Below are 15370 nucleotides of genomic sequence, written 5' to 3'. Positions count from 1 at the left end.
GCAGTAGAAGGAGAAAGGGCAAGAACTTTCTGTCCTATTATTTTCACACAAAAATATCCAATTCAGAAAATGATCATCATTTGAAATAGCTCTTAGTCAAACTTTTTACTACAGGCACTGAGTTTTAAGGTTACTGTGTGATTGCTTTTTATTTGTCCTACTCGGCTGAAGGAGAAAGGGAAAAAATCATTACACAATCTCAGAACGTCAACATCATACATAGACACTAGGCATACAAATTGCATATACAGAGGAAGACACACACACCTTAGCTACTATGTTAATATGAGTTCTCTTACTCTGTAATCGTATGTAGCATCTGGATTTTCGTCACAGGCAATAACTTCTGGAGCCATCCAATAAGGTGTTCCAATAAAGGTATTTCGTCTACCCACTGTCCTGTCTAGCTGAGCGCTCACACCAAAATCCACTAAAGTTTAGATAAACAGGAAAACCAGTAAACATATAGAAGTCTCCAAGACACCGTAAAGGAAAACAGGTACAAAAAAGGCATAAGTACATTTTTAAAAAAATAAAAATTGAGCAATCTACGCAACATGAACATTCAGGGAGAGATGGGTCATAATTCATTCATCCTTCCTGCCTTTCAACTATTTACCAGCAGAATATTTCATTGAGTTTTTTACATTATCTCTAAATCACAATAAACGTGAATGTCAAAGTACACTTGCTACACTACAAGTGTTCTTTTTGGCAATGTGTATACTAGTTGAAGAACCAAAACATTTCATAGCTGGGAATCAGCCTACAGCAGTGAAACAACAGTATGCTTTTGTCCTTTGCTTCCCAAAACCTAGACGAAATTCTTCAGCCTTGACTTTCTCTGGACAGGAACAGGTCTGAACTTGAATGTCCCAACTTTCAGTGACTGCTTCCCAGCAAGCACTACTTGAGTCACGATATTATCTCTTTAAGTAAACCCTACTTGAATATTCAGATCCTCTTGTAAATGCTCAGCTGTCATAAATAGTGAATGGTTCAACCTGGAAATTGTGTTACCTGGTACTGTTTAGTATGTGTACCTCGTGAGCAAATAATTGTGAATGTGCACTACTACTTGCTGCTCTTGAAATAAGAATATTTGAAGATTTCAGTGCCACATTTCTTCCCAAATGCCCTTCTGCCTCTGGCCCAGAACCAGTTCCAGGTTTTTATGGGATGTGATCAACACACTAGTGTACCAACTCCTTTGATAGAGCTCCTTTCTCCTCTAAGCAGACCCCTTTTGTTTGACTCTTCCCCTTTGGTTCTAACCATTTCGCTGCAGTCAAAGGAGATCTGGCCCCTGAGGGAGTTAATGAAATTTCGCAGAACCTGCAAGACAAAGCTGTTCCACCAGACCTATGGTTGAGGCAGCAACGGTTCCATCTAGCGGCATCCCTCCTTCCCACCCTTTCCCCCCCATATTTTCTTTGTGTAGGCTGTAGGGATTTTAATATGTAATTTAATATGTAATTTACTGAGATTTTGCCACCACTGGGATATGTTTTTTTGACAGGCCAGGTTTCTGTATCAGTGTATCAGTTTCGAGTATTGAAATTGTATTGTTTTATGTAGGAAGCCATCCTAAGGGTAAGGGTGGCCAACAAATAAAACAAATAGTAATAAAATTATTATAATAATTTGGGCAGCCAAATCAAGAGAACAGAGAAATTCTCTCTGGAGGCAATGCATCCCCACGCCAGATGCCCATCTCACCAGCACAAGGCACTAATATGCGGGCAGAGGAGGGTCACTTACCCTGGTGTGTGGGTGGTGTGTGGCTCTAAGGTGCCTGACCCAGAGGTAGCTGCTGTCACCCAGACCCACCAGCACAAAATGTTCCACTGGCATGACTGGGGACAGGCCTCGGGGGGGGGGGGGGGGGGCCAACCTTGTCAGTCTCCACTGCCTGGCGGGGCTCCATGCAGCAGCATAGGCACATGTGGAGATACACCACAATTTCTGAGGCATATCTATATCTCCCCCCGCCCCAGGAGATTTTTGGCCCAGTTTTCTTTTTTTAAACTTTTCTGCGCTTCGCACACTGTGGGAAAGCCCTTTTGAGGGGTGTGGCGGCTCTGGAGCGGCACCACCCCAGCTCTCTAGACCAACTGGATTGGGCTGTTACTCTGATAAAGAGAAGCACACAATTTTTTGCTTCCTTGGCCGTATAAAGGCAGCACAAAAAAAATCATTCTGTGTATGCAGCCACAGGTGAGTGCTTGGCTTTCAGTGATTTAGTATATTACTACACTGCTCAGAATGTGGAAAAACAGGTCGTGCTGTTTTTTAAGTCAAGTGGGTCCCATAGTTAATCAAATGAAGTGCATTCAAGATTCCACAGGAACAATCCAAGACATGTGGGGAAAACAGTCTTTTATGCCCTCATCACTCCCATTCTGTTTCATAACCTAGATTTGTAACATGTTTACAACTGAGAAATGATCCTCATCACTCTTCATGATAAAGTTGGCTATTATTTTTCATTATAAATACTTCTGACATTCCAACTCATTTGTCGTCATATTTCTGTTCACAGTTGTACCTCTTCTTACGCCCTGAGGTACAGACTTAAAGCAGAGCCTTGCATACCTACAGCACGGTTATCTGCCCTGCCTGCAAGAAAACCTGGAAGACCAACTTTGTCCTCTGCTTCATATGAGGCAAAACCAGGACACCTCAATAAAACTCATAGACCACCAACCAAATGCACACACTGAGTTTTGTAGAGGCAAATCAGACAGGACATTGTCTCATTCCCACAGTCACTAATGTTGTTTCATTCAGCAGCATTGGCATGTTTCAGGACAGTCTGAACACACTTGATATCGCTACACTGTGAAAAGTGAGAGTATCTCTATTTGGTTACCTTATGTAAAGAAAACTCAAGTTCTTCCTTCCCATCAGATTTCTCCAAACATTTTTAATGGGTTCTGTCTTTTAGGACCAATACACTTTACAATATTCATATATGTTACATCAAAAGGACTTTTTGCGAGAAACATGAATTAAGCAAGCAGAGCGCAGTCCGGCTTGGATTATCCTTATCAGTATTATAAATGTGATTCTTGGGTACTAATTAATCTAATAAGCCTTGACGTTGTGACTACGAGGTCGGCATATTATCTAGATTCCAACTAGCTTATTCTGATATTCATTATTGTTTGGAGGATTTTTGCTGCATTTGATTGTATGCCAATCTACTTATTGTTACTATGGTTCTATACTATGGTTCTATACAAGTAACATTTTCATTTTTGCACTCCAGTGGGAGGCTTCTTTAACATTAGCTGTAGCCCTTTTGGTACAATTTTGTCTTTTGTTGACATCTACATAAACCAGCATTTTCAGTGGTACATAGGGAAGCTGGCCAATAGAGTGTGGTGGCTAGAAAGCTAACAATCAGGAAGTCCCTAGTTCTAAACATTTATCAGATTGCTTTAGGTAATACAGGTCTCATCCTCAACTCCTCATCTGACTTATGGAAATAGTAGTATGTCACAGTCATGGGAAATGTCATCCATCAATGTCTATTAGTCATGGTGACGAAGTAGAACCCTTCAGCCAGTATGGTGCAGTGATTAAGAGAAGCGGACTCTAATTTGGTGAACTGGGTTTGTTTTCTCACTCTTCCACATGGAGCCTGTTGGGTGACCTTGCCTAGTAACAGTTCTCTCTGAACTCTCTCAGCCCCACCAACCTCACAAGTTGTCAGTTGAGGGGAGGGGAAAGGAAGGCCATTGAAAGCCACTCTGAGACTCCTTAAGGTAGAAATTGAAGTGGAAAAATCAACTCTTCTTTCATATTCGGAGGGTGCGATATAATTGTTTTAAAAAATAAAGTGATTTAATGAAAAGCCAGACTTGGTTGAAAATTGACTCTTTGTAGATTGATTTACTCAACTTATGAGCCGTCCTTCCTCATATGGGCTCAGGGTGGCTTACAGAATCCTAAGAATGTATATGCTTGTCTATCAAATAACTTACAGAAGGCACCCAACTGGCCTATTAAAGCCTTTAAAAGCACCTAATTGTGACCAATACTGAATTTGCCTCATTGCAAGAAAGGCCCCACTGGGTCTCATACCCCAAGCACAAAACATGTAGCATAACCAACATATGACTATTCTGCAAGTAGGTATCTTGGCATAAATCTTGCTGACACAGTTAATTTTACAGAGGTAGCTAGCCTGTTACAGAAACATAAAGCAGGAATCCAGTGGCACCTTAAAAACTAACAGAATATAGGCTTTCCCAAGTCAGAGTTAACTTCGCTAAAAGTGCATAAAGTGTGGTTCCATCCCCACTATGCCAGCAGATTTGTCCTCCCCACCTTGGTGGAAGGGCAAATCTGCTGGTGGGTGGCTGCTGTAGCACTCCCTGAAGTCCCGACTTGGTGCAGAGCACTGTGTCAGCACTCCTGCACCCCCACTGGTGTAGTGGAGGCATTCCAAGGACGTGGCTGAGGGGTGGAGCCAACGTTACTCAGCTTCTACCCTGGCTTTGCCTCTCAGGGCTTGGGTTTACTGCCATCCTTTCAGGTGGCGTAAGCTCATTGAGTCCAATGAAAGGCTTTTCCACAGTTTTTGCCTCCCCACACTGCCAAAAAGCCCAAAGCAGTGCCATCCCTGGCTGGCTGCCCCAGGGTTCTGGATTTGGCTGCTCAAGTTACAATCAATAAACAATTTTTCTCACCTACTGAAACCCATTCCTAAGTGCTACAATGTCACCTATCAACAATACTACTTCAGCTATTAGCAGCAACTAGTATCTTTGGGGTAAATGGCTGACTCTTATTTCAAGATCATTTGGAATCATCTGAGAAATGGTATTGCTGTTTCCCAGCACACAGTATTGGGAAATACCCAATACTGAGGAGTGGTCTAAATCTTTTACACCCCTGTACTACCTGTTTTTAAGATGGTGGCCTTTAACAGAAACATGAAAAAGGCTTCTGTCCTAAGAAAACTATTAGAAGAAGGTAAGCATCTACAAACCAGTAAATCTGTTCAAGTGCTCACAGAATCCATGATGGCTTCTCCTTGCTGAACTCCACCTGGCAGCTATGACATAGCTATGATGGCTACACTTCTCTAGCATTTTTGTTTCATGCCTGGGTAACTCTCTATTGTGATTTATACTATGTACAAAATAAATGCAGATTTAATCGTCAGCGTTGTTTGGAGCATGTGACCTTGCCTCTGCCAGCTACTCCTTGGCTTCAGGAGATGGACATACGAGTACAAATGGATTAATCCCTCACCCATTCTTGCAGGTAAGAAGAAAACTCACAGGAACTAAAGAAATGTAGGGGCCAGCGAAGTCTGTTTCAATGCACTTTGGCACCAATGCTATTATCTTTTTTTCAGGAGGAAGAATCTAACACTGAAAAGGGTATGAAATCTTCACCAGAAGGGATGGTGAAGCAGGCTGTTTTTAACAGTACAAATTTTCAAGTTTTTAACGGTGTTTATCATGATTTTTGATGCTGTATATCATGTTTTATTACATTTTAATGTTCTTTGTAAGATACCGCGAGATGAATTGTGTGAACATATGAGATGATAAAGAAAAATGTTAGCAGCTACATTACATTTTAAATGATGGGTTGCTCCTCTCCAGAGAGGCTCAAGGTGGCTACCACTGGGTACTTCTGTATCTCAATTTTATCCTTGTAATAGCCTTGTGAGGCAGATATGGCTGAGAAGAAGTGACTGACCCAAGTTCACCAAGACTTTCATGGCAAGCAGCAATCTGAACTTGGATTTTCCAAGGTCTAATAATGTAACCATCTAATCACTACATCATGCTGTCCTGACTACTCTTGTACCACTGAGAATTACAGCAAACAAATCCACAAAATATCAATAAGATGTATTAGAAATTATCCTGCTGATGGTTTTCTGGTTCGACTTCTTTTCTCCTGCTAGTTAAACACCACAGCAGGCTAGATGTTGCTGAAGACTAACAATGGAAACAAAGGAATATACAAAAAAACAGGTGAGCGGACAAAGGGATGTTCACTTACCCAGCTTCACCTCTGCGTTCTCTGTTAACAATACATTCTGTCCTTTGATATCACGATGAATCACATGATGAGCATGAAGATGTGCCAATCCCTGTGTTTTGTTTTTTTGAAAAGAACAGAATATAGGGTGTCCTTTTCTTCAAAAAAAAGTTTGCAACTAACATGAGTCTTTAGCTACTTTACTGTATAGCTATTTTAAATACCCAGACTTGTAGTCTTTATCAGTTAAGAAATCTTTTTTGTACAGCATGTGTAGTATGATCGAATGTAGGTATATTCACAGTGAGTTACTCATGCAGACTTTGCAAGGAAGGAAAGTTTCACACAGCATTTCTATTATATGTCTGCCCAGATCTAATCTTATAAAAAACAGTGTAAAAGTAGTTTGGAATGAAATCAACCCACTTGTAGAAATATTGCCAAAATTATGAAGAGCAAAACTGTACACTTTGCCAAAAATATGGGATGCCTTCCTATATAAGGAGAAACTTAAACATCATAAATAATAAGTAAGTTTTTGAATTCATTAGAACTCTTCTTCAGGCTGGATGTTAAGTAAAATAAAACAAAGCAAAAAATGTTGGGCATAAAGGTAAGTTCCAGCTGCAGATTCTGATGATCTTAAATGCCCTGCAAACAGTTAAGTTGGGTTAATGAATGAAATAAAATCACAGGGTGTAGTAAAGGTTACCAGGGCCAGTTTCTAAGGACTCCTTGGTACAGCTGGGCATTATTCAATAGGGTGCACTAATACAAAGACTTATCACATTTATTTTTACTTTGGTTCTCCACCCTACAATTAGACTCATGTGTTTCAATTAATGCTGGAGAAAGGTTTCAATGAATTTTGGCTTTCATACAGAGGCATAGCAAGGGGGAAAAGGGCCCAGTGCACTGGTGCGTCCTCCGCCCCCGCCACGCTCCCACAGGGGTGTGTGCCCAGTGCGTCGGGCACCCCCCCATCCCCTTGGAGCTACACCTCTGCTTTCATATCCTCAGAGGGAGAGCTGCCATCACATTTGGTCCCAGTAGCGTTTAGTGTGACCTAAGATCATTCTGCATCCAGAACGGCCTACCCCCGGGATGGCGAACCTATGGCACGTGTGCCACAGGTGGCACGTGGAGGCCACTTGCCGGGCATGCGAGTGCCCAAATCTCTCCCTCCCCCGAGCAGGTCGCCGCAGCCATTTCCCCTCTGCCCAAGGGAGAAGGCAGCCACTTCCTCCCTGGGGCAGAGGAGGAATGGCGGTGGCGACCTGTTCGGGGCCACCTGCTCTTGCGGCGCGGGAGCCGGCGGCGCCGAGCAGCCAATCCCCTCTGCCCGAGGGAGAAAGTGACTGCCTTGTCCCTCGGACAGAGGGGGAGACGGCGGAGGCCGCCTGCTCGGGGCCGCCTGCTCTCGTGGCGCGGGAGCCGGCGGCGCCGAGCAGGCAACCCCCTCTGCCCGATGGAGAAGGTGGCTGCCTTCCCCCTCGGGCAGAGGGGGAATGGCATTGGCGACCTGCTCGGTGGCCTCCAACACTCCAGCCTGGGCATTTTTTTTAAGCATAGAAAGGGACCCTTTCTTGGCATAAAAAAATCCCAAACAAATGCAGAGGCTGGTGGTCCCCTCTCTCTCTGAGAGGAGAGTGGCGCTCCAGTCTCCTTTGATCCATCCACCCCCCAACCCCATCAAGCTTTCTCTGCCCATGGACCACAGGGTCCATGGGCAGTGACAGCTTTCCCATCCATCCACCCACCCCCCATCCCCATCCAGCTTTCTTTGCCCATGGATCACAGGGTCCATGGCCTGCATCTGTGTCTGGCATCTTCAGAGGTGTATCACAGAGGGAAGTCACAGAGTGTATCACAGTGTGTAACAGACTTTCCTCTGTGATACACCTCTGAAGATGCCAGCCACAGATGCAGGTGAAACTTTAGGAGTAAGATCCACCAGACCATGGCCACACAGCCCGGAAAACTCACCAGAACCTGCAAAACCTCAGTATTCAGGTTAAATTGCCATATTGGCACTTTGCAATAAATAAGTGGGTTTTGAGTTGCAGTTTGGGCACTCCGTCTCGAAAAGGTTCGCCATCACTGGCCTACCCTAATGAAAACTGAATCATAGTTAAGGTGCTCTCTCTTGACTGCTAAAATCTGAAGTCATGTATTTTCCATCATGCCCAACAATATTCTATTGTTGTTTGTTTTGTTTTTAACATTCATCTTGAAGAAAAAAAACTCTCACTGCATTATAAGATTTGAGTTGGTTCTAAAGAAATAACTTCATACTATTGACTAAAAGTATATATAGACAGACACCTTTGGTACCATTTTTGCTGGTAGATTTCTTTTCTTCTTTTTTTGAGGGGAGGGGGGATGAAGCTACATTAACAGGACTTTAAACAAATTGCCAAAGTATTTGCAAAGGAACACACTCAAATAATTAGTATAATTTTTGTTATAATAGAAATTACTTGAACCAGGCTTTTGAGATGAATGATTAATATTAGCTGCAGGAAGTATATTTGGCTGGGTTTTGCTATAAACAGAATTTTGAACTATGCAAGCTGCTGCTTTCCTGTTATTCACTGTACCATATTTTTAAGAAATTAAAAAGGGAGACCTAGAATTAATACATTACAGGACTGGAATAACACATGTGTTCTCTCCCATTCTGCACACATCTGCCTAGAGGCACCTAATAAATACAGCTAATAAATAAGAGGCCTATACAATTGGGAACCCATCCAATCTTGCCAAGATGTAGCTGCCTGATTAGGGAAAGGATGATCTCATCTAGGAAGTTTGCAGCTCTTGGTCTTTAGTGAAATCTGCTTTGGTCCTGAATGGATGATCACAAGTGTTTTTATCAGCTCATCTTGTTTAATTCTAAATTACGTTGAACAATGAGGAAAGGGGGCAGGCGGGAAATGGAAAATAAATAAATTTATTTAGTACATTTTAATCTCACACTTCCTCACAGGAGTCCAGGTTACATGGTTCTTCCCTGCTCAATTGTATTTTATCATTCAGACAGAGAATGACTGATCCAAGGTCGAAGAGGAAGGTAATTTGAACCTGAGTTCTTTAGAGATACAGGTCAAGTGGTTAATATTGAAAAGCTCACATGTTCTTGAACCTGTCCCCCAGAAGATGGGCAAAGCTTGGTTTCACATATTTCTATTACCAAAAGTAAGGTTGCTGGATACTTGGAATAGGACTCTCTCAATAGTGTCAGACAATTAATAGGTTTTTTTCCCCTTAAGGAAGGACTTCCAGGCACTCTTTAGTTTCAAGAAATTGGTGAACGCTTTTCTATTTCAAGAGGCTTGGAGCATTTACTGTACTCAATCACTTGCTTTTATTATTGCATCATGAAATGTAATCTTCATTTTACTGCATAGTTTGAATAGTTTGAAAGACTATAATGATATACTAAAGGGCCAACGTTTTTGTATTTGCAGTTTGCCAGTCCTGGATGATTTACCACATTACATTTTTGACTGCCTGCTTTATGTGCCAAATTCCTTGCTAGAGTATTAGCTGGTTTAAATTTACATCCTGTTACTGAGAAATTAATAATCCTGCTCTCTGATGATTTTATATTATACAGAATGTCAATTTATGCCCTGGCAGCAAGAAAGATAAAGGCCAATGTAGTGTCCATGAGAGCAGTTGCCCAAAACTGGTTTTTTTTTTTATTTGATTGAATGTCCTGACTGTTTTAATGTTATTTATCGTTCTATAGTTGTTTATGCTACTGTAATTCTAATTTTAATGCTTGTAAGTATTTTATAAAGTGTTAAATTAGTTTATTTATTTATTGCCCATCAAGTCACTGCAGACTTATGATGACCCAATAGCATTTTCATAGGCAAGAGACATTCAAAGGTGGTTTGCCATTGCCTCTGTACAATGGCCCTGATTTTCCCTGGAGATCTCCCATCCAAATATTTTCCAGGGCTGACCTGCCTTAGTTTCTGAGATTTGATGAGTTCAGGCTAGTCTGGTACTATCCAGGTCAGGGCAATGTTTGTTTAGGACTAAATAATTCCCCCAAGAAGAGAAAACATTTGGGCCAGGACCGCTAGATATTAGCAAAGCATAACAGTGTCCCACACTGAAAATAATTCTATTTTGCTCTTAAAATTTGAACCCTGGAAATAGGGAAAGTGCACAAGTGGTAAGATGCAGTACTGCACTCAATGCACTGCTCATGACCCAAGTTCAATCCCAATGGAAGTCTGCTTCAGGTAGCCAGCTCAACGTTGACTTAGCCTTCCAACCTTCCAAGGTTGTTAAAATAAGTACCCGGATTGCTGGAAGTAAAGTAGACAACTGGAAAAGCAATGGCAAACCACCCCACGAACAAAGTTTACCTTGTGATATTATGTCACCACATGGGTCAGAAATATTGGAAAAAGAGAACCCTGTGAACACCAAAATAAAACAGAGATGCTGGCATCAGCATGTGGTGCTTTCTGTTAATCCAGCACCTGGCTTTATGCATCAAACCATCAAACTATACTAGCCCTACAGAGCGGATGAACAAAACATATGTTGTATTTCATTATCCATCCCTGTTGCCAGTGTTTCCAAGTAAAGATGTGAGATACCCAGGCGGTGTATTTTGACTGGAAAATTTTCCATTCCGATGATATTTAGGCTGCTGACTATTCTCACAGGTATTACTTTTCTCCATCTTTACTAGTGAAGCAACCAATCAACATTTGTTAAAATAGCTCCACAGCACACAGACTTTGATAAATGATAAACCCACCAGTTGTTTTAAGTTTTGTGTTTTTCAAAATGAGTTAACCTTTTAGAACTGAAGTTTATTCCTTTCCCATGTTACAAAGTTAAAGCTGCTGACTTCACTGCCAACCTTACCGGAAGTGTGTGAAGCATTTTAATCTTGCCTGTTTAACTAAAAACATGGGGGGGGTGGTGGTGGTGGTGTTAATTTCCTTACCCTCAGAATTTCTCTGGAGATGTATGCTATCCAGTCTTCCTTCAGAGCACTTCCTTTTGTATTTTTCACAAGATCTGTAATAGAGCCCGCACCACAAAACTCCATAACAAGCTGTAAAAATCAGAAGACAAAGGAATAATTCAACATAAATAAGTCCATACAACATAGAAATATCTGTGATTTGACGGCAGAATGGGCATGTTGACTAGAACATTAAGAGGAATGCCATTTGAGGACAGTAGACAAGCTTAACTACTCATCACGTAGATCATAATACAAATCCTCCTAATATCTATAAAAGTTTATTTCATATTAGTTCACTGGTTTTCTGAGAATGAGATGTTCACAGCAATGGTATGCATGATATATGTATACAGAACAAGTAGTAACAAATCTTAACATGCTGGTCTAAGGACTTCTGGCATGTCTTGCCTCAGCAAAGGAGTTTGTACTAAACTACCTTTGTGTCACTTCTGTTTCTTCATTTGCACATGAACTCTATGATGAAAAGCTAGATCCATGTTTCCAAACTTCTATTAGAAGGCATTTTTTTTCTATATTGGAACAAGATACATACTTCAGCTACACTTCAAAGATTTATTTTCTGAGTACAAGTTAAGAATGAAAATTGCCTTCAGAGATGACTGCCTCCTGTTTTTCTAAATATTGGGGCATGCCCAGGGCTGGGTTTCAAATAATTTAATAACTGGTTCTGGTGGTGAGATTCAAATAATTTAACAACTGGTTGTTTACAAGCACCATTTTAGCAACCAATTCTGCCGAAGTGGTGCAAACCTGCTGAATCCCACCCCTGGGCATGCTTCTTTACTGGACAGAGTAAAGGCAGGACAGAAGTCATCCAGAGAGTCAACAGAAGGTGTGCAATCCTGTTTTATCAAGATCAACTGAAAGATGTATTGGATGCTGAGATCCACTGGATTCAGAAACAAAGAATTACTGATTTGAAGGACACAAGGAAGAGAAGTTAATCTCGCAGAGACTTAACAGACAGACTCCTCTTGATTGAAAGGAACTTTGGGTTCACAGGAACCTTTCATTATTTAATACCACCATGGCATGTTAGGAGTTATCTTCTAGCATACAGTTTGGACATCACTGAGCAAGATATTCCAGTCACACCAGCTGTACTGAGCATTCCTGTACGCACATTCTAGTACCTACTCCAGCTCAACCTATTGCAAGAAATAAATGTCAACAGTTTCGAACACTGTAAAATTTAGACAAGCCAGTGTTTTTTCTACAGATAGATGTGAAGTTTTATAGCTTAATTTTAAATTTTATTTTTATTCGATTGAAATGATTTGATATGTCTATTTTAAATAAACAACCAAATAAGCCTTTAAAGGCACCACACTCTGTTTTTTCAAGTTCTATTACTAGAAAGTTGAGTAATGAAAACAAGTTATTTTTGTGGAGAATTGAACATTTAATAGCAATGCTCATTTCAATTTTCTTAAGATTATTCACATAAATGAATAATCACAGAACTTTGCCTTGTTCCTGAAATAGGATGTTCTTTTCTTTCTCTTGTTCATTATCAGGTTACCCTCAAAGAATTAACCAAGGGGAAACAAAGCATGTCTATGAAGAACTGGCTTACCCACAGTTGATCATCATGTCCTGGGGGACTTTTTTTAATGAAAGCGCCATAGTACGTTGCAATATTTCTATGATGGGAGTATTTCTTCAACATATTTATCTCCAGTTTGATTTCTTCTTCTTCATCCTTTGGAAAATAACAACAACAAACAAGTTTGTATGCATCCACTGGAGCTCTGGTGATGAACCTAAGGAGTCCAGTGGTGTACCTAGGCAAACTGGAGCCCTGGGCAAAACCTGATGCCCACCACCCCCCATGGGCGGTCACCCTCTCCCACCGTGACCAAACAATGTTTTTTTTCCACCAGGTCATTTCAAAGTCACCATCACATTATAGAACATGCCCCAACTCGCAAATCTGAACACAGCAATGGGCCATGCCACACAGCAGAAATATTTTTTTGAAAACATTTTCAAAATGCTTTCAAAATGTTTTATTACTGCTATGAAAACATTTTATGGTGTTGTATCCAGTCCCCCCAATTGGGGAAACAGCATCACTTTCAATGTTATTTAAACTGGGGACCCCAGATTCTCCCTTTAAGGTGAATTTAAAAGGAGAATCTGGGCTCCCTAGTTTAAACAAGTGATGCTGGAATCCACCCCCAAACAGCATCACTTTCAATGGTGTATAACTAGGGAGCCCAGATTTTCCTTTTAAATCCACCTTAAAGGGAGAATCTGGGGACCCCAGTTAACATTGAAAGTGATGCTGTTTTGGGGTGGATTATCCCCCACCCTGAAACAGAATCACTTTCAATATTTAAACTGGGGACCTCAGATTCTTCCTTTAAATCCATGCCAAAGGGGGTGGATTTAATAATAATAATAATAATAACCTTTATTAGGCATTGAGAGAATAAAAGAAAGAAAACAAGCATTGGCAGGAAGGGGGTGGATTTAAAAGGAAAATCTGGGGAAATTTAGGGGGTGCCTGCTGTCATGGGTGCAAGCATTAAGATAACAGCACCAAAATTTCAGAGTATCTTCGTGAGCCCCTACTGATGATACCACCCAGGTTTGGTGAAGTTTGGGTCAGGGGGTCCAAAGTTATGGACCCTCAAAGGTGTAGCCCCCATCTCCTATTAGTTCCCATTGGAAACAATGGGGGATGGGGGCACTTCCTAAACCAAACCTCACCAAACCTGGGTGATATTATCAGGAGAGTGTCCTGAAAAATCCCTGAAATTTTGGTGCTGCTAGCCTAAAAACCAAGCCCCCTGCAAGCCAAAAATGGAAAAAACACTGAAAATACAAAAAATCCCACAAATGAACCTGCAGTTTTTGTGCCCCCCAGAAGGGGGCACCCCGGACGACTGCCCACTTTGCCCAATGGGAGGAATGTCTCTGAAGGAGTCAGCCCACTAATAATCCTGAAACAGCAACACAGTATTTTGTAGCGCTCATGAGGTCCCACAAATTGGGCTATGCATCTAGAGTTAACAGTCCTGTAACAGTGATTAAGATACAATCTAGGTTTGGCACTGCTTGTTTGTCTAACTGAGTTAAAGCTATCTAAAGATTAAATATAATGGGCTGGTCCCAGATTTCCTGCCAGTAGAAGAACAGATGCAATTCTCAAAAAGTTATCCTTCTTCCTGCAGTACCTCTTCTCCCTGCCTCTGAGACACAACCCCAGCATTCCTTGGATTTCTCCCATTCTAATTCTAGCCAGAACCGACCATACTTAGCTTCAGAGATATGAAGAGATAGGGCTATCCTGGGCTATCTAGATCCTGTAGCAAATAATAAAGACGATCTTCTACCACACCCTCGCCACATATTAGGAGATTAACTACATTTCATTCAATTTTTTTAAAAAATACTTCAAAGCAACTATATGGAACTGCTAATTTGATCAGAAAGCAGTGTGTTTAGTACGTCCACCTTTGTGTCTCCACATCCCATAAGCTACAAAGAGGGGGAAAGTTTGGATCCCATCAACAATTTCCATTGACAAGAGGATTTCTGTTGGTGAAGTGAGACTTTTCAGCTTCTACAGCAGATTTCTAACCACCCCCACCCTCCGGCTGTTCATGAGGATTCCAACTCTTCCAAAAGCAAAGGCTAAAGCAAGTCAAAAGTGAGGTAGGTCTTCAGTCAGTGGAAACCCCACAAAGATGTGTAAGGACATCAAAATGAACTTAAATACAATATCTCGGTGAAAGAGGATAAAGATAAAATAACCATACTTGAGGAAACACAATAAAGGGTTAAGTACCCCACCCCACCCACCCCCAAAATCCACTGTTTTCCCGATCAAATTTGAAATATAAAGCAGCTTTGAATGTAAAGGAACCCAAAGGATGTGTATGAAATGCTTATCATTGACCTCTCATGCCAAACCAATTTAAGCTTACAAACTGAAAGGAATGGTCTTAAAATAGCTACGCAAAACCACAGAATGCATCTGTCAGAAGTGAAGGGGCTTCAGGACTCTCAACTGGATAGTTATTGTCGTGAGACTGGAACGTTTTTCCACATTGCTCTCTAGTAGAAAGAATACCACGGTAAACTGTATATTTGCAATTCTTTCTGATTTTTAACATGTTTAAAAATAAGCAACCCTTTAAAACCCAAGGAAGAAACAATGCATTGTGAGAGGCTGGTAAATCCTCCTAGCAATTTATTAAATGGAGCTGGTGTCAATTACCACTTTAAACTATTGTGCCCAAAGTACTGTATATGCATTCTTTGTCTCCATATATGATACATCAGCTTTTTCTTTTTTAAAAAAAATCCACTTTGTGACCACCCTTTTTA

At 41.1% G+C, this 15370-nt stretch overlaps 1 protein-coding gene across 1 annotated transcript in view; it reads right to left on the bottom strand.

Moving 5' to 3' along the window:
• Window positions 1–12764, bottom strand: part of MAP4K4 (mitogen-activated protein kinase kinase kinase kinase 4) — a 72974-nt gene extending 60210 nt beyond the window's left edge. The window contains exons 1-4 of the mRNA XM_048495348.1: window positions 12609–12764; window positions 10988–11098; window positions 6031–6121; window positions 300–430 (exon numbers count right to left, since the gene is read on the bottom strand). Coding sequence (XP_048351305.1) covers window positions 300–430; window positions 6031–6121; window positions 10988–11098; window positions 12609–12701 — 426 coding nt within the window. The 5' untranslated portion in view covers window positions 12702–12764. The remainder of the gene's footprint in view (window positions 1–299; window positions 431–6030; window positions 6122–10987; window positions 11099–12608) is intronic.
• Between the last annotated feature and the right edge of the window lie 2606 nt (window positions 12765–15370).

Source organism: Sphaerodactylus townsendi, linkage group LG04 (genome assembly GCF_021028975.2).
Source record: "Sphaerodactylus townsendi isolate TG3544 linkage group LG04, MPM_Stown_v2.3, whole genome shotgun sequence".
Classification (NCBI taxonomy): domain Eukaryota; kingdom Metazoa; phylum Chordata; class Lepidosauria; order Squamata; family Sphaerodactylidae; genus Sphaerodactylus; species Sphaerodactylus townsendi.
The sequence above is the reverse complement of the archived record's forward strand: the minus strand, read 5'-3'. Positions and strand labels throughout refer to the sequence as shown.